Genomic DNA, 25,842 nt, shown 5'->3' on the forward strand with positions numbered 1-25,842 from the left:
GTTAACCATTTTTCCCTTGTTGCTGATACTGGCAACCATGAGTTAAATGAGATAATATTTCAAACGTTTAGATTGTGATTGAAATAGAGTAAGCATTCAAAGAAGTCCACTTTTATTATTACGTTAAATATTGTGCTGTTCTTTGGTGGTACTGAATAATCTTAAAAAGAAGAAACGTCATGTGTACTTTCCTGCTATTGATACAATGAAAATCAGTACTAGTTCCTTGGAGTGGTAGCAATTCCAGCAATTGCCCTTTCCATGGTCAGTAAAATGTCCTGCTGTCACAGGGTGCCCGCCGTTCCCTCCCACTTTGCCTTTCAGCAGAGATGCTCTGACCCTTTCAAATATTGAGCAGTACACTCTCCTCTCAATGTGTGCTCACGACTCCTGTTACTGTTAATGGAAGTTACACATGTGTGCTCACCAGGATGAGAAAGCCTTTATCCCATGTTGGGCAAAGACCCGTGATGCTGAATCTCTTTCTAAACTTCGGACCTGAAGGGAACAGTGCAGGGAATTGCTGCTTTCTCACTATATTAGCTTCTTCAATTTCCTTTTAATTGGAGCCTGCAATCCAGATTCTTGTAACTTCAGGAGGATGAACAATACAAATTAAGATCTGGATGCTTTCCAGGAAGGGCTCAGCTCAAAGAACACTTTTTTTTTTTCTTTTTAGCACAGTTGTGGCTATTCACAAATCGCATGCAGTTGCCTAATGAGTCCATATTTGCTTCTGAGGTTTCACATTTGCAAACTACACTGCTGAGAAAGTAAGTGAAGTGTTCACCCACCTCTGGTGTGAGCTGACCGATTTAATGTACAGGACAGATAAATACTAGAATAGTCAAAATTCTAAACCGGCAGCACAGAGCCTTCAAATACGATATCTTACCCTTGTTCAGGACATTCATTTCTCCCCAAGAATTCTTTTTAATGTATAAGACTTCAATTTATGTTTAAGAACTAGTAAACTATAGCAGTTTGACAGCCATTCACACTTAATTCTGTGCATTAAACCAACAGCATTCTTTTCCACAAACATCCATTGTTAGGACAATGCTCTCAGACAGAATTTATGAGAAATGGAATTATGTTACCAAGGAGATAGCATTTACTATAATGAAGAGTAGATCCTAGAAAATGGCCCCTTTTACAGCAGCTCAGAGCAGAGCCACAAAAGCAATTGATTGGTCTTGGCATTTAGTCTTATATCAGCTGTGTCATCCATAGCTTCAGGAGTGAGAACACTAATCTAAAGTGACATTTCTGTTCTGGTGGGCTTTTCTGCCCTGATGAAAGCAATTACTTCATTCCTAAATGATAATTTGCAGGAGTTTCAACCACTTTAATTGATAATTTTTTTTTGTTCTGAGTTCAATTGTGAAGTGATTAGCTGATTTGGTAAATAGAAATTTAAGGTGTGAAATATACAAGTTGCTCCAAGGTAAAGTGCTCTTTATTGGGTGGAGAGAAATTACTTGATAAAGCTGCGGTTTTTCCATTATTATGGAACTGCCAGTTGTACAGCTTAAAGTTCTGGGGGAAAATGAAGAACAAAACACTTTGATTCATGAGGTTTTTGGCAGACACCAAAGCATACAATGAATAGTTTGGTCTTGCTGTGGTTCATTCAAGGATTATTTGAATCAAGGTGAACATTGGTTGAAAAGGATTGTGCAGACCTCTCAGCTTTCTTTATTGCTATTCTAATGACTCATTCTGGAATTAAATCCTCTTATTTAAAGTGTTAAGAATAAAAACGCTCATTGGCTAAAACCAATTAATTTAATTATTAAGTTCAAACATACACAAGGCATTTTCTGAAGATGAGGGAAGGCATTCAGTTGAATGGCTCTAATTACTCTTTTGATCTATTTTATTACAAGTCAAAAATAGGTCATGATTATTCAATGAGAATATATCTTAGTGAAAAATTTTAAGGATGCATCTTAACTTTGATACTTTATCAAATGTTAGCAGTTGCCGATGTTTTTGACACTTTTTTAAAGCAGTCAATTTCATATTTCTTACATGGGGAAAAATAATGGTCATTTCACATGTTAAATGAGAAAAATAAAGCAAGAATGAAGGTCAAACTGATTTAGCACATCAAACAGTCTTTGTCAGCCAAGCTTAATATATCCTGAGTTTGTGGAACAAATGAAATTTTGCTGCTATGTTACACTTTGCTTCCAAACAACCATTACAACTGGTTTTATATATTGTGTGAGCATCAGACCATCAAACAGTGCATCTTTACTGACGTGTTGCTGCAGCAATGATCTACAGCAGCAATCTGCCATTTATATAAGGGCAAAATGTGCATCTATATTTAGTTGTGAAATTGGCCTATTATACTCTTGATGTTTACAGAGGCTAACATAAATTAATGATGACAGCTATGAGCAGTGCATTAGTTAAGCAGCAGAGTTCTTACCTTGAACTTGAAGGTTCCAGTTTTAACTTCCAGCATGCACTATACTGTTTTCTTCACACGTTAAAGGAAGGTTTTTGAAACTGTTACCTTTTCTTGGAGAACATTAAAAGACTCCAATTTGTGAGCTATGCAGTGCATAATCCTACTAGATAATAGTTGTTTATGCATTTCTCAATTATATTGCCTTGTAAGAAAGCCAATATTTACAATGATGTGGAAAAATACTGAAAGATTTTTTTTTTCTTTGCAGTAGGTTGATTTGATTGACTTTGAACTCTATGTGATGCCAATGTGTGTTGGGCTGTTTTATTGAAAGTAATGAAAGAAGGGCAAGCAGTGTTTATAGAATCTTTACTTTTTCCCTGGGAATCCTCCTCATTCTGCTCATGTCAGGCCAGGAGTAGGTATTGGAGTCACTATAGATTTCACTGTTAACTATGACCAGAGATCTGACAAGTATGCAGGTGTTCAAAGGTTCATGAGTTAAAATGCTGAAACCTTTGATGAATTTTTGATGGCTGCATTTTTAATACAGGTCGACCTTCTTCTTTTGAGGCTGCATGCCAGATTAATTGATAAATAGTAGAAGTCTGGAGTGCTGGGTTCTCCTAAGCAAAACAAGTAGGAAAATCCATAAAAACCTGCCTTTCTGCCTTCTTAGAAGTACTTTTTAAAAAGGCAAAATTTAAAGTGGTCCTAACTCTATCCTTTGGCCTACTGTTCGAAGACCAAAATCTGCTGTGTTGTTTTATAGAGACTGGTCATTGTATTCAAAAAGCTTACATGAAGGTGTTAAAATTGAAGCCTAGAGAAGATTTTCATGTAGAGATCATGTGAATCTATTGATAATGTTCATATCAGGAACTGTTCCACAAATACAATTATAAATTATATAAAAAGAAATGATAAAAATCTGGCTATGAAGAATAGGAGAGGAAGAAACATTTGATTAAGTTGACTTAATTTTGTTGTTCCTCTGTGACAATTATTATCTTTGCTCCTTGTTATCCTCTGTAGATCTCCAGCTATATTATTTCCATAATCATCATAACTATTTCTGTGAAGTAGGAAATCAAAGTAATCAATTTTGCAAAGCTAAATTTGATAAGCCACAAAGGATAACTTACCTCTTTTAATTTAATGAGTCATCAAGTCCAAAGTTATCTGTGTTTTTTTTTTTTTTTTTTTCCGCCATGGACAAGTGGCCCAATAAATAATTGACATCTTTATCCAGTTCCGTGGCAGCTTTAGAGAGGTTGCAAATACTGAGTCAATTTCATAATACTGGCTTTGTTATAGTGGCAGTGCCTGTTCTTTAACTTTTTACTTTTTTTTTTTTCAGTTGTTACCTTTTGCTTGTTTTGTCTCCAGCAGAATTTGATTTGGCCTTGCCCCCAGTATGGAAGCTAAAGCAGCAAATGCTGCTGGCACTTTGACATTTCTCCCCACTCACCCAGGCTATCTGGGTGAGCTCTCCATGGTCCTGGATTTGGGGTTTTGTTTGACATCAAGGAGAGCTTTCTAGATTTGTGAGATTTTGAAAGCTATTTTGAAAGATCGCCTTTCTCCCAGAGTACTCATAAAATTGTTTTGACTAATAAGGATCATTGAAATTTTGAAGTTTTTTTTACTGAAGTTCTCAGAATTCTCCTGAGTAATTCATTCTCTTAACTGTTTGGATATTCTTTTTTTTTTTTTTTTATATATATAAGCATAGTTGCTTGTCTTGCAATTGAATGCCATTTTTTCTAGTTTAGTGAACTAAAAAAATGCTCACTTACTTCTTCTAGTAAAAAAATCATTGATTTGTGAACCTTGAATCATTCATCAATGAAATACATATTTTACTTGAAAACTCATTAAATAAACCTGTGGTATACAGCCGATAGACTAAGGTATAAGGAAGACTATAGTGAAAAAGCAATATCTTTGCAATAAAGGAGTTATATTTTGCTTTAAGTATACAATGTGATATGTCATAACCAGTGAGTAGAAATCATACTGATGACACAGTGTGTACATTGTAAATGAGTGTTGTGGACCTCAAAGCATAGAACAATCAGTGTGAAGCAAGTTTAGGTTTTATTTTAAAGTTTTTTTTTTTTTATTTTTCTAATGTTTATTTATTCTTGAGACAGAGACAGAGCGCGAACAGGGGAGGGGCAGAGAGACAGGGAGACACAGAATCTGAAACAGGCTCCAGGCTCTGAGCTGTCAGCACAGAGCCCGAAGCGGGGCTTGAACCCACGAACTGTGAGATCATGACCTGAGCCGAAGTCAGATGCTCAACCGACTGAGCCACCCAGGCGCCCCAAGTTTAGGTTTTATTTTAATATATCTTATATAGTAATACTGTGTGTCAGGTACCATTTAAGTATTTTACAATAATTAACCCATTTAGTTTAATTTCAACAAGAACCTTATGAAGCATATAGTACTATCACCCCATTTCACAGATGAAAGAAACTGAGGCAGAAGATGAAGTAAATTGCTCAAGTTTACATAATCAGTTAAGTTATAGAACTGAGATTTAAATACAGGTACTCGGGTTCCATAATCCATGCATTTAAATTTAACCTCTACTTTTTACTAGTGTGGAAGACATGCTGAGAGAGGCATCAAACAGAGCTTAAAGTGATAATCATGATCTGAGAAAACACGAAAGGAGTTTAATAGGCAGTTTTAGGGTTGTCATCAAGGAAAAGTTAGGCCTTTGGTTTTATTCCCATTGGTTTGATTTCTACAGTCACTACATGGGAAATTACTAAGTGAAGGTCCTAAGTGACAATAGAGAATGGAGTTCGAGAGGAGAAATGAAAAAAGCCAACAGTTTAGAATTAGAGACACTGTAAGATGTATAAAGGAAGCCTGGTCAAATAAACTTATAAAGAATTATGGAGAGAGAAATACTATAGTAATCAGATGGGGCACTAGGATTCAAACAGTTGGGTTTTTTTCCTCTAGATAAGTTTTATGATTAAAAAAAAGTTTCATGATTATTATGCTAATAGTTGTTACTTAGATACTGTTTACCACATGACAGGCATTTTGTACTTTACATATATTGGCTCAATTACTCTCATGAATATTATGAAGTAGATAAAATTATCACATCCATTTTCCACAGGAGGAAACTGAGGCCTAAGGAGGCTGAGACACCTAGTGAAGGTTGCCGACATGGTAGTTGTAAGTTGGTGCCAATACCCACAGCTTGGCAGCAGAACCCTCACTCCTAATCTCTGTGGTTTCCAAGAAAGTTTTCAGATGGGTTGACTATACTGTCAGCATTCCTAATCTTTGCAACTTCTTAAAATTTTTCTTTGTTGTAAAACTCTCAAGTGCTCTCTGCCCCATTTAGAGTTCATAAACTATCTTAATTCGTAAAATCTAGAATTATCTAAGAGGTTCACTGATTCATAGTTTCCATGGTAGTAAATGGTAAACTATCGTATGAGCCACTGCACTGGTCCAGGAGATTTCTTGGCCATCCTCATGTTGTAAAATAATAACATTGAGGCTCAGATTTGTTACTGAAAATCACAATGCTTGTGAATGGCTAGGATGGGTCTTATAATTCCTTCATCAGGACTTTTGCCAGAAAACTTGCCAGGGAACTTAAAATATATGAGAGGATTAAAAAAATTACATTCAATAAGCATTGTCCTCTAAATCTTCATTACTAGTAATTTTTTGATGGCTTGTTACCTATGGTTAAAGGTATATCTTCAGAAACATGGAAAATTTTTTGCCAAGCATTAAGCAGAAACATGCATTATGCCAACAGTGTTGTTTAGGAAAGTTAATTATGGTAACATCAATGACAATAAGAGTGGAGAGTCTAACTTTACAAATTTTATAAGAGGAAATTCTAGATACTAGAGTATTATCCTTTTGGTTGGGTGAAGAAGCCCTTTGGAGAATCTGAAAATCATTTACTATCTTCCCCCAAATATATACACAGTTTGCAAAGTACTTCTAGATTTACTTATAAATAAATAAATAAATAAATAAATAAATAAATAAATAAATAAAACACGTGTGTATATATATATATCTTCTGAAATTGCTGATTTTGTTGTTTGGTTTTTGGTAATTATTGGTGAGGATGATAAGATTGTCATCAAAGAGAACTGAAATTTTGATTTGCTGAGGATCAAGGAAGAGTCTCCTTTTCCAAAGTTACCCAAAGACTAGGTGGAAGAACGTCAGAGCAGTGGGAAGTTTGGGAGTCATTTCTTGTTGATCTGAAGTTTAATCATTTTTTATATGGCACAGATCAGGATCATAATGTTATATTCGTGATTTCCTGTCTTTCTTTGGTATTGTAGAAATACAACCATAATTTTTGGTTTAGAACAGAATGTGCAAACACATAGTTTATTTTACGTTTTAATGTAGTCTTTAATTCTATTTGAGAATTGCTTACAACTAAGCTGTACTTCCCAAAAGCAGGCATAAGATTAATCTACAGTCTGAGTCATTGTCTACACATCTTTAGCTTAATCTATTCTATCAACATCTCTATGACCTTTGTAATCCTTTGACTGCATTTTATTGCTGTTGCCCTTAAAGCCAATTACTACTTATTATAGATACAGTGCTGTCATTCTGAAAGACTTCTGAACTGTGAGGTCTGTATAATGAAAAACCCTTTGTTATTAAGATTATGGCCAGGACAGTTACTTGAGTAGGGTAACACAGAGTGTTTGAGTTAAAAAAAAAATTAAAAACACACACACACACAAAAAAAAAAAAAAAAAAAACAAAAAAAATGTGTAGGGGAGGAGAGGAGAAAAACAAGAAGGTGGGTCAGGAACACATGAAGTAAGTTTGGCCCAGTGGTATTTTAGATAAATATCAGAGGACAGTGTTTGGGCAGAGTTTCTGAAGGCATTAATGTCTATGCATTCCCCTTTCTGGAGTGGAAATAAGAAGCCATTTGTCTTCTACCTTTGGAGTCCATTGAGTTGTTCCCTGTGATCTTGGTTTTTTCTTACCACCTACCCCCATAGAATTAGATTCTTTCCTTAAACTATTGCTAAGCCTATGCAATAATAGCAATTTCAGGATAATGGCCTCATGTTCTACTTGTTTCAGTCAAACAAAGAAATTCCTGGTATGAAAATTAGTCATGTTAATGAGATAACAGATGAGCCTATTTGTGATGCTTTGAGTGACATGTATAAAGGGAAAGTCACATAGAACATCCATGTAAAAGTGCCTTTCAAAATTGGCCTCCCAAATTCTTATCCAATTGTAAACTGTATCCCTCCTCATTTACTGACCAAATGACAGGTTTTATTAGGCTTGCATTATTTTTTAAAACTTTAATTGGTTAACATAAAATTAAAACATAACATAAGATTGGAAATGCCATATAAAAATTGAGATTTTGTTCTCTAGAAACAACAATACTGGGAATCTGACGACAGCAGGTGCGCCCTCCTCCAGAGCAGCAGTCCACTGAGACTGTGTGTGCCTGTGCTGTTGTCCTCTCCTGCCCCACAGTTGCCATCAGGCCTCTTCACTCATTGACATTCCCTGCCTTAACCCCAGGGGCCCTTCAGTTTACAACCTCTGCTCTAGTGCTCCATCATAGTCACTTACTGAACAACAACAGTTGTAAGTTGAGCCCACCTTCTGGAGTACTATTTGATTACAAGAACACAAAAAGAGCAAAGTGCTGAACTTGAACCACTGCACTTTACAAGAGGTAGAGAAGACATCTCAAAAGACCTAGTTCTTTGGGCACAGCTGACCTAAGTGGTGTTAGATAGATTGCTTTTATTACGTAAAGGGAGGGGCATGAATGGTTCTTTTGCCCTAAGATGTCAACCCAGATCCTGGGTATACTTACACTTTATCAGATTGTAAGGCATCTCTCACTTTATTTACACAATTTTCAACAAGCCAAAATTGCCAATTAGTACAATCATGTAAAGGCCAGCCATGATTTGGGGAAACAAGTGGCATGCCATGCTTTTCCCTTGTGAATTAGCAATGTTTCTCCCGGAGGTTATCACCTGAGACATTAAGGGACAAAGGTTTTCATCTGAGACTGCCGTGACTCTGAAAACGGTAACGTTAACTTGTCTAGTTGTGAGAAATAGGTTGGTTAGCTAATGTAGAATATTTGTGAAACTGGTGGGGTTGTTGGCTTAGTGAGTATTTGATCAGGGTGTGATGGCATTACTTAAATTATGTAGATACTCAATAAGATATTCAGAGTGTCTGCAGTGAGTAAAGTGTTTCTACCACGAACACCATCAGGTACGCTATAATGTAATATGAAATGTTCTTGTCCATATTATACTAATGGATATCAGAGTTACACTGCTGAACTCATTTTGATCGATTGCTCTGGTCTTGCTTCCTTGCTTGTTTCTCTCTTTCTGGTTATTTTATAATGGGAAACCAGAAAGCTAGGTTCAAAGATTTAAAATGCCTTTGGAGTTCAATGAAATGGATACTTACAAATGATTTTAATAGTACCTTGATACTGTAAATATTGCCCAATTACTTATCATCAGGGTCTTATTTTGATTTTATTTCTTGTCAGACACAAAACAGAGCCATTCAGAACAGGTGGAATTCTGTCAGATGCTCAAACACAACTTCAGTTGTGCCAGATTCTGCCCTCAGCAATGTGAGCAAACTTCAAACAGAAATCCACATGAATAGTTAAAGGAAAATGCTGGATCCCACCTGTTGCCTTTTCTGTGAAGTAATATGTCTATAATGTTTATAAATTTTAATAACCCATACAGGGCTTTATCTTTCAACATTAAATTTATATTATCTTAAAGTTTGACTTCTCCAGGCGATGCATTTTATTCTCTAGTATCCTAGAGAATCTATCCATCTACTAATGTGCAGTCATTCATAAAGAATTAAAGTTTTCTCTTATCAACCAATTATCAACATATTTATAAGTATATTGAAATCTTCATTTTCAGTGTGATGTTTATCTGACTTAAGATCATGATCCTTATTGAGGGCTAGAGGCACATAAACACACTTCATAGAATCAACAAATAAAATGTTGATGTTTACCCTTTGTTCCCCATGATGATAATTGAAGTAAAGGTGCTTTTGGTGCCTTAAAATCTCACAGTGATAACAATTAAATGAACAAAATCATTAGCCTGAGAATAAATATATGAATACTAGCCTCATCTTTTCTGCTGCTTATAGCTGATAACACCAAGTATTACCTGTAAATCTTATGTCTTAGAAACAAAGAATGTATCTCAATGCATGGCCAATTAAAGGGAAAAACCTAACAAGCAAGCTATTGTTATTACTGCCTGTAAGTTTATTTGTTGTTATTACCGCATGTAAGTTTAAATCCAGAGGTAGAATTTTTGGTTTTAGTGAACATTGTCTAGAAATCATTTTATTATGGCCCTTGGATTTGAAAGAAGATTTTGGTAGATTTTTGCTGGGGGAAGAAGGAAATGAAAAGGAAACAATTTCTACCTGATGTCAGAACCACACGTTTTAAATGACACTTTTTCACTCCTTTGATTTCAGTTTACAAGCATTGAGAAAGGAGAAATCCCGAGATGCTGCTCGCTCCCGCCGGGGAAAAGAAAATTTTGAGTTCTATGAATTGGCCAAGTTGTTGCCTCTTCCTGCAGCCATCACTAGCCAGCTTGACAAGGCATCCATCATTCGACTTACAATTAGCTATCTGAAAATGAGGGACTTTGCTAACCAAGGGGACCCTCCGTGGAACTTGCGAATGGAAGGCCCTCCACCTAACACATCAGTAAAAGGTAAGTTTTAAGCCCCTGTTTGTTCTGGAATATGGTGGTCGATAGGTGTCTCTAAGATGAAATGTTTACCATCATCCTTTCTTCTTTTCCTGCATATCAAATCCTTTAAAGGGATACAAATGTGGAAATCTGAACTCTGCATGAGAAAGACACCATGTGAAGGTGAAATAAACCTCTTCTATTTCTTTTTTATTTTCAAAACGTCTGTCAGCCTAAATATTCTATCACTTGATGCAAGGCTTCAGAGAAAGGAGAATGAAATGACTTACATTAAAATGCTTCTTGGGTTCAATTTGTGTTATGCTAATTCATGCAAATTATTACTGATGGGTGGAGTACAAGAATATTTGTTAAAGGGTGGAACTAATATCTTCTGTCTTTAGTAACCAAAGAAAGGAAGGAAGCTGAATCCAACTGTAGTAGGCATTTTGAGTAATGACTTTATTGACTAATAAAACAAATAATTCATGTTAATGTTTCAAGTTGCCATACATAATGCCCAAGATTTGTAAATCTAAACCTATGTTTGTCCTCCCGATCCTTGGTGCAGTCACTCTTAAAACTCACTAATGAAAGATTTTAGGCCTTCTTCATTCTGATATGCAAGAGAGGTATTTCTTACGTGTTAGTGAAATTTCTAGTAATTTATGGCATGTTTAGCATGTGAATATGCATGCGTATCTTTATTGATGTATATGTGATATTGGCCATTGATTCTCTGTCTTAAACGATGTGTTATTCAAGGCTTAGGACTTAAGGGATCTGCTAGTTTCTTGTGCTCTAACCTTGTCTCTAGACCCTTGGTGGGCATAAGCTGGATAATTGGGAAAATTGTGGGCAACTCTGGGAGAGGAATTAGGTTCTTTTGTTAAGTGATGACACCTTGACAGTGACCTTTGAAGTCCCTGTGCTCATGGCTTTTGTAGGAATTTTATAGGAATTGAAAGGGTTCTAATAGGGAGCCCTGACCTCTTAGAGGATACAGAGGATACAGATTAAAATGAAGGATCCAAAGCAATGACTATTTACAATTGTGTGCTTAGAAGTGTCATCATATGTGTATCCATGCATGTGTAAATCTGGTTATATCTCTGCCATTGGTACTTGCAATGTTTCTTACGCTTACGAGAGAAGGAAAATCAGAATTTAAATTCTAGATGCTATTTTCCTCTAGAGCAGGGCAAATATTTTCTGTAATGACTATATAGGAAATATACAGGCTTAGGCTTTGAGGGGCTCTGAACTGTGCCACAGTAGCACGAACTCAGCCATAGACAATCTGTAAACAGCAGGGTGTGGCTGTGCTCTAATAAAACCATGCATAACAAAATAGGCAGCTGCCCCCAGATTTGGCCCACAAGCCATAGTTCACAGATTATCTCTCTAGAGTGTAAGAATGGCATTCAGAAGCTGAGAACATAGAACAGAGTTAGCTGTCAAGGGCTGGATGTCAGTGTAACATAGCACAGTATGGACAAACTAAGGCACATTCATGCTGTCCCTTTTCAGCCCTTCTCCTCTTAAAAATGTAGATGTCAGCTTGGTAATATATCAATCTGTGTTCCAGATGCTAAAGTTGTGGCAAATTTTCCCAAGCTGAAGATGTGAATGTAATCTTAGTAAATATACTGTATCCATAAGAGTTTGTTCATTAGACTGCTTTCATGTTTATTCCAAATCATATAAGATGAAAGGGTAGGTGCAACAGGGTAGAAGTCACAGAATGTACAAAATACGTCCTTATTCTTCGCTTTGAAATGGACTGATTAAGGGACTGAACTTGTATGAGGTTGTTTAGCACAGTTATCTTTTTATTACCACTTATTTATTTATTTTGAAAGAGAACTAGAGAGCTACTGAGTGGGAGAAGGGGGGGGAGGGAGGGATGGGAGGAGAGAGAGAGAGAGAGAGAGAGGGAGAGGGAGAGAGAGAGAGAGAGAGGGAGAGAATCGCAAGCAGGCTTCACACTGCTGGCGCAGAGCCCAATGTCAAGCTCGAACTCCGGAGCTGTGAGATCATAACCTGAGCTGAAATGAAGAATTGGTTACTTAACCAACTGAGCCATCCAGGCACACCTCCATTTTTCTCTTTTTTAAAGGAGCTGGCAGTTTATAGGCTGCCTTGGTAGTGGTGGTTACCAAAGTAAAAAGTGGTTCCATGGTTTGTCCATTATTCTGCAATGTGATAACCTTGCTTACTTTTATTTTATTTTATTTTTTTAAATTTTAATGTTTATTTTTGAGACAGAGAGAGAGAGAGAGACCAAGCTCAAGTGGGAGAGGGGCAGAGAGAGAGGGAGGCACAGAATCTGAAGCAGACTCCAGGCTCCACGGTGTCAGCACAGAACTCCATATGGGGCACAAACTCACAGACCACGAGATCATGACCTGAGAGGAAGTTGGAGCCTAACTGACTGAGCCACCCAGGCACCCTCCCCTTGCTTACTTTTGGAATCATGACCTTGTAGAGATGCAAAATTACAGCTCATGTAAAACCATGCCCTCATATGTAGATGAGGGAAATGTTACAGAAACAGTTTACAGTTAAGTATTAGCAGATCTTAAGCTAGATTCCATTGTTTCACCTTTCTGTCTAGTGCTCTATCACATCATATCGTTTCTAGAAATTTTATTTGATTTGCATCCCCTTTATCAAGCATGCCAGGTGAGAATTCTCTCAGCTTCTGACTGTGACTGATCATTCATTTTTACTTTATGGACTTCAGTCAGTCAAACTCTAAACTACTCATGATCAAGATGGATAAAAAACAATAAAATATGGTCTCTGCTCTCGTGGGCATTTCAGTCTATGAAAGGACATACTGATGTCAAGGAGAAAAATGGGGAGGTTAGGGTGGATATTTAAGAGTCTGGAAGGAGATAAGAGATTTTATTATTTTGAGAATTCCATCCAGATAATGGCAGAACATCCAATTCGGTACATGTGTACTCCCACTATCAGTAAACTGATGATAGTGAAGGTGTGAAGCATAGTGACTCTATCCAGTTGACTCTGGCTCTCAAAAGTTGCTAGGAATGCAGTGGACACTTTCTGTGAATTGGTTCTGCTGTACAGTATGTGTATACTTTATTGCTCTACTCTCATTCTTTAATGCAAACCTGTTCCTCATTCTGATCAAACATTCATGAAACAACATCAAAAGAAATTCATTTTAATTTATTAAGGTCTTCTGTGTTGTGCCCTTGAAGAAGTTCATGTGGATAAACAAGCTTATATAAATAGCCTGCAGCATCATGTGAAGTGCAGTTCATAATCCAACAATAAAACGATAGACATTAGACTTTGTGCTTCTCCAAGCAGTCTCTTGAATAAACCTAAAGGCGTTTGGAAATTTATATGAAAAGTACTTACACGATGCAGGCAATGCTTTTTTTTTTTTTTTTTTAATGTGATGAGTTGTTCATGTTAATAATTAAATTTCAAAGCTTAAATTTAAATTTGTCCCACACAACTATATAGAAATTTAATCATTTTAATTTACTGCTTCAGAAAGGTCCTTCACTCTGCCCTGTATTCATCACATCTTTTCTTAAATGTCTATAAAGGTTGATGAGTTTGTTTTGTGATGCCCATTCTGTATAGATTATTACAAGTTATGCTTGCAGAAAGAACACTCAGGTGACAGTGTGTAATATGTCCCGAGTCAATTACTTCATGGAAATGATATGTTAAGCAATTGGAAGGTAACAGATAGTTTTTTCCATGATTTTAGAAATATCTGTATTGTTATAATACAGATCAAATCTACAATGAACATTATGCATTATTCAAGAAATGACCAGGCATTCTCAGCAGTGTTTCAGCTAAATAACTGATGATTGTAACCTTTAAAGAAATCTCATTGTGGTGACTGTTGGTAAATCACCTCTCCATTCATAGTAATCTCTATTTAGAGGCTATCTAGAAACCATTACATCTTTTATTAATCTTAAAAGCAATAGCTGGTGATTTGACATTTGCTAAAACTAGATAAATTTTCTGTCTTTTTAATATCACAGACTTCAGTCAATTTTCGGTGTGTGTCTGCTACAACTCTATTAATACAGGAATATTTACCACTGTAAGCATAAGTCTTACTTCAATTTGAACATGGCAGCTTTTAAACAACAATTTGTGTATGTGTGTGACAGGCGACAATGCTCAAATATGTAAAATAGAAGACATTTTTAGCTTTCGGAAGGAAATGGTTGAAAAATACTGCAAGACAACTGGTGATTGAAATTGACTGAACACGTTACGGAAGAACTTTACTATTTTTATAGTAAAGTTCATATTTACTATAAATTTCATACTAAATTTCATATATTACTATTTCATAGTAATTTTCATATTTCATATTTTCTTCACTATTTCGGGCCCTTACTGTGAATTAAGTGGTGGATATTTCTGAGAGGAGAGGCCTGCAGGTCCTTATTTAAGGAATACGTGATCTATCCTTAGCCAGAGACCAGACTGTTACTTTTGCAATCATGTTTAAGGGTTCGGTTTGAAACAGCCATGTGTAGCCACTGAGTCTGTGACATCCTTCAGAGTAACTCTGAACTACTACAATACTGGTTGTTCCCAAAACTTAGAACTATTTTTCTAAAATGCTGTCTGTTTCCATAGAAGGTAGAGAATCCAAGACTGAGTGATTGTTCTTCTTGGTCTAAGCAGCTCCCAAAGGTCTTCTAGTTCCTGTTCAGGCATTTTACTGTGTACGGACACGTGTACTTCGACCAACTGACATTCATACTCGGGGGCAAGTGTCCTATTCCTCATTATTGAAAAAAAATGTGAAATGCGATTTCTTAGAATCAGGGTATAGCATGTACATCAGCCTGTGGTGCTCTTTATTATTACACAGGAAAATGGTAGTGCCCAGACTGAACCCTTAGGTTCTGAACAGAAGCTTCCAGTAGGGGTAGGAGAGCAGGAGACAAGATAGAGACTTGCTTCTTGTGTGGTTCCTGTTCTCGCCTCCACCACCTTCAGTAGACTGGGGGCCCATCTCCCTGCTTTAGTCTCGAGTTTCAGTCACCTCAGTCCAAAGGGGCCAACCAAAAGCTGAGCTGCCAGTGTTCACTCTTGTTTATTTTGGTAGCAAGTGCCAGGTTTTACTAGTACATGGCAGTATGATGTGATATAATTGCCTTTTCTTAGGTATGCTTCTGGGAACTTTTTCATTACATACTGCTCTCCTTTCTAGTGGAGGGAATACTTCTGAAGGAAGTTCATTTAAGAACTAAGCTTTTACTGTATTTTCATCATCATAGGACAGGCATTGTTTATATCTCCATGCTTTCCTAGGATTCTCATCTCTGAAACTGGGCATGAAGGGCTTTCTGACAAATGAGGGCTTAGTGATGGCAGAGGAAGTCTCTGAGACTATAATTTTGTGCAGATTCCTATTTCTTTCAGGAGAAGCTTTGCTATCTGCGGAGGGGGACTCTGGTCCACCTTCAGAATGAAGCATGCAAAAGCACTGATGGTTTCTTCACATGTGCCACTGTCAGAGTTCAGTCACCATTACCTTCAGTGCACCTGGCACTGTTGGGCATCCAGAATTACCCTCCACTCCAAACACTGATTCCGCAGAAGCCTCTTTGTGAGAGTGATGACTGAGAATGTGTGCATACTCAGGCATCCTAGTCCGTCATCGCCAGGGCAACAAGCAGTCCGAATGTCACAGTGGCACGCCACAAAGCTTTTATTCCTCTTGTTGCTGTGGTTCATTCTGGAGGTTGGCAGATTTAGGCTGAGCTTAGCCGGGTGGTTTACTTCGTGCCACAGCTCTGCCTGTGCTCAGGGTTCAGCTCTGGTCTGCCCCCTGTCAGGGGACAGCAGAGACTTGGGAGAGGTTCTTGTCATGGTGATGGCAAAGGTGTCAGAGGGATGAGCCAAAACATAACACCTCTTTTACAGGATGTTTTGGCAGACACCTCTGGAAATGTGGCTAAAAGAGTGTACGTGTACTTCTGCATCCCGCATCGGGATTCGGCGGTCTGCCCCTCTATATGCCGTCGTCATCTTTTTCCCCAGCAGTACCGAATACCTCAGACCATACGTTTGTGCCTTTGTACATCCTATCATCTAACCAGAATGCCCTTTTCCTTCTTGTCGTTTTACTGAACTCTTGTTCACCTTTGAAAACGCAGCTCACCTGTCACTTTGTTAGGTAAATCTTCTCTCCTTCCCCAGAACAGTAGTCATTTGTTCCTAATAGGTTACTGTGACAGTCTTCTCTTGCTTTAGTATCCATTCATAATCCTTTTCTTATGATCCTTGTCTCTCTATGCAGACTGTGAGCTACTTGAGGGAACAGTCTGGGTTTTATACATGTCTTTATCTCCATTTACAGTACCCAGGAAAGTACGTATTTAACCGAGTTTTTATTTTTAAATTTTTGTTTATTTGTTTTTGAGAGAGGGAGAGAAATCACATAAGCAGGGGAGAGGCAGAGAGAGAGGGAGAGACAGAATCCCAAGCAGGCTCTGCCCTGGCAGCACAGAGCCCCATGTGGGGCTCTATCCCATGAGAGTGAGAGCATGACCTGAGCTGAAATCCAGAGTTGGACACTGAACCAACTGAGCCACCCAGGTGCCACAACCATGTGTTTAAATTAAATTATATAGTACCAAGTCATATCTTGATATTGCTATTAGTGAGCAGAATAATGCTGATGGAAAATGTGGGTGGGTCTAAGTCATAAGCTAGGATGAAGAAAGAAAAGAGTGAAGAAAGAAAAGACTGAAAGGAAGAAAAATGGAGGGAGAATGATGGGAATAGCGTGAAACCAAGGGGGGAAATACAGTGGATAGAGTAGGAGCTAGGAGGTTGGTACCCCTTGCCTGGGATCAGCTGCCTTCCCCTGCCAACTTGTTTCTCTCGTGTAATGTACAAACTGAGGAATTGACACTTAAAAACAATATTCTTAAGAAACCCATGTCTTGGGTATATAAATTCAAGTTCATTCGACCAGTATCTGAGTACTTTCTCTGGGTAAGTCCTCTGACTCCTTTGCTGGTAATGTGGGGGCATATAATAGAGAAGGTGTAAGGCAGAGTCCTGTCCTTGGAGGTATTTACCATTTATTGAGAAATAAATAAAACTAAATAAACCACGTGACCTGGGTTACAAAGGCCTCTCTAGACCTCAGTTTCTCATTTGAATTTCCTTTTTGTGAATTTTCTGGTCTGGATGATTACTGACTGTCTAATCCCAAACCCCAATTTCTGAGAAAGGATTTAGTAATTATTGTCTTAAATTAGACTCTCCTGAGAGTCAGGTTTTTTTGAAGCTGTTTATTAATAATTTCAAAAGCCACATGTTCTAACTCTTCGTGTTCTGCTAGTATTTCTGTTTTCCTTCTCCCTCCCTCCCTCTCTGTCTCTGTCTCTGTCTCTCTCTTTAAATTTATTTACTTTGAGAGAGAGAAAGAGAGTGCACACTTAAGCTGGGGAGGGGCAGAGAGAGGAGGAGAGAAAGAATGCCAAGCAGGCTCCATACTGTTAGCGCAGAGCCTGATGCAGGACTTGATGCATGGCTCAAACTCAAAAACTGTGAGAACATGACCTGAGCTGAAATCCAGAGTCAAACACTTAACCGACTGAGCCACCCAGGCGTCCCCTTCCTTCTCTTTTACTTTATTTTCCTTTACATGGAGGTATCATGTCTCCCTGGTGTCTTGGGTTCAAAAAGGTATGACATAGTTCCTTCTCTTAAAAGATTTTGTCTGTTGAGTATCAAGATTTGCATACATGCAATCATTATAAATAAAAAAGAGGACAATAGTGCAGCGCACAATGAAGTTTTAAATTAAATAAGCCAAGCACCAAATATATGATATGGGTAAAATACAAATCTAAAACTTGATATATTTTTTATTTGCTTTTTACTCTTAACAGAATTGTAGGGGACATACTTAGATTCCATATCACATTCAGCTTATTTTAAGAAGTCTACCGGTTCTTGGTAATGTGATATTTAACTCATGGCATTGCCTTATACTACATTGTACTTAGTTATTTGGGATTTGGAAGTGTATGTGCCCTGTTTTTAGGGCTGGGCTTCCCTAACATGTTTTTGTTAGCCTATCACCTCTTGCAAAGCACAATATAAGTTTCAGTACTCTGCAGATACCAATATTTCATGGGTATAGCAAAGAAGGAGTCACCTCTGACTGCTTTATATGATTGAAATTGTACTGTGGCTTTAATTTTCAGAAACAGCTTTCTAGATACTGTGCATAACTCTTGGCTGTGCCTTAATAAACATGTGGTGACCTCCACCTGTAAAACTAATGTGGCTTTGAATACTGATTGACTGCTACTTTTCGCATCCTTTCTGGGTCCATAATATGTCAGTGAATGTCAGAGGCTGGGCAGGAGAAGGCCAAAAGAATTTGGGGTTTAAAGATCGTACAGATCATCTGTTTCAATCCTCCTACACTTGTGTTGAGAAAAATGATAGAGAACGTTAGTGATATAAACAAAGTCAGTAACAAACTTGGCGCTAGGATTTGGACCCCTGGAATTCCAATTCAGTGCATCTTCTTCCATAATAAAGAGCATATCTTTCTCAGTTCAGCACATGTTAGCACCTGTCCTTCGATATCCTCTTTCCCCATTATACATGAACATATATGCACATATATGGCCCATGTGTTGAGACCAGCGCTTTTTAGATCAAATGCTATTACATTGCAATTCACAAAACATTTTGAGGCCATCCAAAGGCAAAGGTGTTATAGTTGAATGGAAACAAATCCTTAATAAGGCATTAAATGCTAAAATTAAGGGAGACTGTGTGAGGGTGTATTGGAACTCTCTGCACTCACTTTGCAGCTATTCTATAAATCTAAAATAATTCCAAAATAAAAAGATTATTTTTTTTAGAAATGCACCATAATTTACTCTAATGACAGAAATGTAAGAAAACCAAAACTCCACCCAAATGGAAACTTGTTCTCTCCCAGTTTCCTGCCTCTTCAACTGGTCACTGTTGAGTTCTCACAGGCTCACCCTTCTCCAGGGCTTCATTAATGGTTGTCTTGTTTAAGAAATGTGATTAACCGACAACTACAATATCAATCAGGATATGGAAGAAAGAAAATTGATTGAACCGTTTACACAGTTTGCTTAAAAAGTTTATAAATGACCGATTCCCATCAATAAGGAGTCACATGAGCAAGTTTTATGCTCTGGTTTTTCTCCTTTCTTCAGTGAAAGTTATTATGAGTGTTAACACTGTCTAGTCTTCACACACTGCTCAACGATCGTCCAAAAGGGGAAGTTAGAAAGCCAAGACAAAAACTAGTTAACGGACTCTAGGACAGGGGTCAGCAAGCTTTTTCTGTGACGGACCAGATAGTAAATAATTTAGCCTCTATGGGCCATGAGGTCTCTGCTGCAGCTACTCCAGTCCACTGTTAGAGTGCAAGGGCAGCCACAGGCCGTCCGTAACTGACTGAGTACACCTGTATTTCAATAAAACTTTATTTGTGAATGCTGAATTCTAATTTTGGCATATCATGAAATCTTGAGGTTTTTTTTTTTTAATTATTTAAAATGCTTTTCAGTTCTAAGTTTATGGGCTGTATAGAGACAGGTAGCAGGCTGGATCTGACCTGTATGCTGTAGTTTGCCAAGCCCTTTGAAGAGCTTTAGAACTGGAAGGGACCTAGGTACTTTTTGTAGAACCCATGGTGGTAAGCAGCGTACTGCTGATTGTAAAGTGTTGAAACTTGGATTTGTTTGAAAAGTTTATTGATGACAATGAATGCTGGTAACATGCTTTATGAAACATTTTTGGATTTGTTTTTGTCATCTTCAGAGCTAATATGTGCGCGTATAATCTTCTTCCTACGATAGCCAGCATGACTGAATTGTATGCCAGCCAGTGGTGTAATAGTTAACAGTTTTCTGGGTTTCCGTGCATGTATATTGTTTTGTGTATAGTGTGCATTGCTGAAAAACTAAGTGTAAAGTCATGCTAAGTCATTGGCTTAGCCTGGCTTTTTTTTTTTGCTCGCTTTTTCAGTTTAATGTAGTAAACGATCCAAACTGGGGCTATGCAGAGTCTCCTATAGATGAAGGATCTTATTAAAAAAGAAACATGATTAAAGCTTTGTCTACATGGGACTGTTGCTCAGCCATTTTGACTTACCTAATCAAACAACTGGTCAGTTCGGTTAAATAATTGTTCTGATTGATTTCCCTACGTAATTTGTTAAGTGTTTTACTGATTCAAATGAAGGCTTGAGGCATGATCTGGCTACAGGGATCATTAGAAATAAGAAATTTGGGATTTGTGTATAAGAAATCCAATGTTATGAACATTAGAATGAGTAAGATTGGTAAAGCTGAATTAGGTTCAATTCTGCCTACAAATAACTACCTCCAAAACCATGTGTACATGAAGTGGAAAAATAGGGTTGCACTGCATAGTATAGTTTAATTTTCCCCACTTACTAATGTGAACATGTTACTGAAGTACTAAAACTCAATCATGGGGAAATACTGCTGTGGTCTTCTGCCATTGTCCCTTGAGACTGTCAATCACTGGGTGTTGAGCGAGTGCTCAAAGTGCTCCCCACTCACAGTAGTGGAGGAAATGAAAATTTGGGAGATTATAGTCCTCACTTCCCAAAGCAGTACAGAGACTTAAAAATATATTTTTCAGTAATGTTTTGTAATTAAAGCACATCGCTCCAATATAATTTTACAGTTTGGGAAATAAGGCCGTGTCGAATATCGGCACTGATGATGAAAACAGACTGTGTACACAGTTTGGCTTTTATATAAATACTTTAAAATATTGGCTTTCTTCAATAAAAATAGATGAATAGTATCCAGGCTTTTACAAGAATTTTAGCATAAAAGCAAAATTGCTATCATTTTTATTTTGAAAAGAGACATGAAGATCACATAACAAAATGTGTAACATGCCGTATGTTCTAGAGAGCTGTGATAGAAAATGAGGATGTAGATGCAGGTAAGCCTCACTCTGGGCGTACGCAGGACCTTGTGTAAAGGGGTTCAGTGATGTTTTCTTGGTTGACACCTGACCGAACGTGCCCTTCATTGTCTTTCCTATGGACCCTGAGCTCCCAAAGTTGCAGAAAAATCTGTATCAAGGTGTTCAGCCTGTGCTGTCGTGTGATGTACATCTAGCAAGCAATCAGACTGTGCCTTCTTGTTGTGACTCACTACATTTTTTGCCACACAAACATCTGCTGGAAAAGTTTATAGAACTTAGAGAAAGGAACTCTTCTAGGGAGTTCTGACAACCTATAGTAAAGGTACTTTGCATGTAAGAGAGGCCAATGGAACCAGCAAAATGTGTGAATACGATGGAAACTGATCATCTCAGTCATTTTAATGTGTCTTCAGAGTCTTCTAATAGGATGCTCTTGGGCAATGTAGTTGGACAAATTTTGTGACTGTTAATGAGTAACATTTCTTTGGCCTCAGTTTGCCTAGAAAATGGCATAGCTTGGCCTGAGAATTCAGCTGGTCTTACACTGCAGTAAGCCTACATTTCATTGTGAGGCTTAAGTTTACACAGAAACTACCAAAGGCATGGTTGGATTCCTTTTTAGGACTTTTATCATGTTAAAGGTAACTTGTGCTTTTGTCGTTTTTTGTTTGGTGAGATTATATTTCTGAAATTATGTTAATCAGGAAGAAGAGATATCAACATGTGGCATTTATTTTGAATACATTTTGTGATTCTAGCTTGTCAAAGTCTTCACCTTGTGTCCTGTAACAAAGCAGAGGAAATTTAGAGTGTTTCGTAAAATACTCAGGTGGTTTGGGGGCTATTAAGGCAACTTAGTGTTATGCTAGTGCTTAAAATAATGAGATCTAAAAGTTGATTAGGTAAATTTTTAATATGTATATATTCCATTGAGCTGAAAAGACAAAAACATTTTTAAAATAGGTTGTATCTTAAATGAAAGGCTGATTTATTGAAACAATGGATATAATGGATACTTCCCTCAGAATGTTGGTTTTATAATCTTCTATAAATCCTTAGGTTTTAGGGTAACATTTTTTTTTTGGTTGTCATTAGAGATCAGGAATGCGTCCTATTTCTCTTCCACCATACTCACCAATTCCTGCTGTAAGTATTTGAGTGCTTATTACATTGTAAGTTTCATTAGGCTGTGTGTGGAATGCAAAGCGGGGGGGGGAAACTGAACCCTCTAGGAGTTTATAATCTAGCAGGAGTGACGCACATGCTCACAAAACAAGGTGAGATATTATCGTGTTGAAAGAGGTTAAAGCAAAGTGTTGGATAATCTGTTATGCATAAATACAGTTACAGCTGTAAACATGGTGACATTTAATGAGAATTGTGGTCGCTGAGATATCAAGTAAGCTTAGGAAGCTTTTTCTTTACAGAAGAATGTTTTAAACAATACCCAAATACCCACCCATGAATGCCTATGTATATTGCTCTTAGCTGACCATAATTCCAACCAACCAAGAGCATGAATCACAGACCATACTTAGAAAGCAAGAACTTAGTCAAATATGATCTTCTAGTATCTTTTCTTTAATATCTTAGCATTTTCTAGAGATGGAAGGAAGGCTGGAATGAGGTATGTTTTTAAACATCACAATCCTAATGTATATAGTAAATAGAAAATCGCTCAGCATCTGAGGCATGAATATAGAAAGGGTCAGATCAGATGAGAAGCTGCATCCTGGGAACCTCTTAGTAGAATGGCCAAAGTTCAAGCATACCACTGGGACAGTGATGGGAGTGTCAATTGTTTACTTTGGCTCCTGGCTCTCACACATTCCCCTAAAGCCTATAATTGGGAGGGAAGACTAGACGGCATGGAAGAAAATGTTTTGTACTTTCATTTAAATTAGCACAAAGGGAGGGAACAGTTTTGCTTCACATGTGAAGTCAGTCATTTCTTGGGTTGCTAGCTCAATGTTTTAGCAGAACAGCTGTTCAGTACAATGTGGCTTTCTACAAGCAATATTTCTACTGCTAGAAAAGTGGCAGTCTGCCAAAGAGAGTGCCCAGACCAACCCCTAAACAAAAAAAATCTTTTGTCAACGACTCTAATAATTTGTACAATTCAGGAAAGGGGGGTTGCACGGTCTTTGCAGATGTGCATTTATGATGCTATTTTTAAGCAGAGCAGCATGGAAGAATAGATTCATAAGACTCATAAGTTGATCATTCATTTTAAGCATTTGGCTTCTGCTCCTTCTAAAATTTCACTCTGTGGAAACAACACACAGCCAGGCTTGAAACGAGGTAAGGGAGGGTGTGACAGCAAGATGAAATCCTTCATTTCCAACCCTGTGATGCTTGCTCAAAACCAAGAAGCTCTAGGGTGTTTTCTTCTCCCACTAAGGAAATAAATGTGGTTTTTCTGATCTCTCACAGAAGAAACTTGCTATCCTTCAGCATTTTGAGGAAATAAACTCTTAATGAGCCTGCATTCTTTTACAGCAGTCCATTCTCTGAAAATGAGTTTAAGTGCTGAAGGAAATGCCAGAAGCATTTACGCAACCAGCACCAAATTAATGCGTGTTAATTCTCTGTAGTTTACCATCACAGCCGCTGTGCAGTTTTTCTGGTGTGAAACTGGGTTTAGTCTCAGATGTGTCCTCTGCACTCTGGTTGCCAGACTCCACAGCGGTGAACTCGTCTGGCTTTGACTCTGGTGACGGAGTTAAGACAATTTTTATAAATTACAGTTTCCTGGGAAAGAACCCTCAAACTTCTCTTAACAGCAGAAGATCAAGTCTGATAGAATCCCCATCTTGTATTTTTTATGCAGTCATATACTTGATATTTACGTAAGAGGGAATTAGACTGATCTATTAAAATATGAAATCCTATATTAAAAATGACATAAAATTAATACAGACTCCTTCAAGAAAGGTGATTACAGAGCATAGACCACCATAGAACGTTCATTGACTAGATCAACAACTTCCTCTGATTTTGAGACTTGGGATCTTTGGTAGTGTTGTTTTCTTTTTTAAAAATTCAATCTTTTCATATCCCATATAGGTATAAAAATGGTCAATGTAGTGGAGTTGCATGTATTACTATACTGTGAGTATTTTGATGCAGTTAGAGTGCAATCCACCTGTATTATGCTGTCCCCTCAAATTTTAACATTTAAATATACTAATGTGAAAGGACTAATCATGATGATGGGATATTACTAAAAGAGGTTATTTTGCTCTACTAATGAATGTTTATTTTTAAAATTATTCAGGTGAACTGTGTCATCATACTTCAAGTTTTTACTCAAGTGTTTTCACATGTTGCCTGAGTTTAGTAAGGATTTACAGTGACAATTAAAATTATTTATTTAGATGTGACCCCAGTGGAGGGGTACTGCCCTTTGTGAAGTGACAAGTCCCAGACAAATGGTTACTAACATGTTCTTTTACAAGTTAACAAAATCACTTTTTTTTTTCATATTAGAGAACTTCTTTAGGTAGAGAATTTCTGTGGCAGTTCCTATTTTGCAAAAAACTAAGTTCTTTCAATAAAGCAAGTGATGATTCCCCAAAATAGATATTTTACATTCATGTTTTCAATTTTTAAGTTTCCTCAAAATAACGAAATGGAAGTATAAAAAATAAATTTGACCCGTGTCTCATGGTCGTATATTTCCAGAACATATTGATAGGAACATAATTATCCATGCTACATTCCTTTGGTTTACTCAGGCCAGGTATTACTTTAATGGCATAAAGAGTCCACACTTTTTTTGATGTGCAGTTATGAAGATGTATGATCATTTTTTACACTTATGCATGATCTTTTCCAAAGATCAGAGAAACAGTCATTATTGTGTACAGAGGCATTTTCTGGTATGAGTTGGATACAAAAACATGAGGAGATATTATAAATCCATGATCACATTTCATATTTATAAAACTTCATGAGATGAGATCATTTTTCCTTCTGCACGCGCAGTCTTTTTAATTACCCCTGCTCTCTCTGTGCAAAAGATACATAAGTAAGAAAAAGGATGTTGAGAGATGGTTTCTTAAAGTTAATGTAGATGATTTGTGTACTGTGCCGTTGTACCAAATGAGTCATTTAGTTTGGCCCATAATTTATACAGGTGGCTCAGGAGGCCCAGATCGATTCATAATAGTCTCTTTACAAAAAACAAGAAAGACTAAAAATAATATTCTATAAATTTATGTCACAATTCATGTAAAACTCCTCTAGAAACAATTAGTATGCTTTTAATAATCATACTCAACATGCAGTAAACATTCAGTTCCTTCCACTAGACTTCATTCTATTCCTAGCTAACTCACTTGACCAAAGTGGACTCGGGGAGTAAGCTTGTGAATGCCAGAGGAACTCATCCCCACCACAGAGCATGTTCTGGTGGGGTAAGAAGTGACCTGTCTGCACTCAAACACTTCTTCACTTGTAGCTATGCGTAAGATGAAACCATATTTGGAGGTTATCATTTCATAGCACACTAATTTTTTTTCCATGTTTTTTCACAATGACATTAGCCTATGAAGCAGTGGGACTGCTTGCCCGGTGTCAGGTTTATAATCCCCTGCTCTCATTAGCTCTCTGCTGAACTCTTTGTCGTCTTCTGCGTTCATC

The 25,842-nt window shown here is 37.4% G+C and overlaps 1 protein-coding gene across 8 annotated transcripts in view; it reads left to right on the plus strand.

The window, feature by feature from the left end:
- The window catches only part of NPAS3 (neuronal PAS domain protein 3), an 858,324-nt gene that overhangs the window by 253,842 nt on the left and 578,640 nt on the right, over positions 1 to 25,842 (plus strand). For 4 of the 8 annotated variants that reach the window (XM_078448332.2, XM_078448336.2, XM_078448337.2 and 1 more), the window contains 2 exons: positions 9,974 to 10,218; positions 10,330 to 10,380. In XM_078448332.2, the coding sequence (XP_078304458.2) occupies positions 9,974 to 10,218; positions 10,330 to 10,380 (296 nt within the window). The remainder of the gene's footprint in view (positions 1 to 9,973; positions 10,219 to 10,329; positions 10,381 to 25,842) is intronic. The other 4 variants (XM_078448333.2, XM_078448335.2, XM_078448334.2 and 1 more) reach the window with 1 other exon arrangement.

Source organism: Panthera onca, chromosome B3 (genome assembly GCF_046562875.1).
Source record: "Panthera onca isolate mPanOnc1 chromosome B3, mPanOnc1 haplotype 2, whole genome shotgun sequence".
Lineage (NCBI taxonomy): Eukaryota > Metazoa > Chordata > Mammalia > Carnivora > Felidae > Panthera > Panthera onca.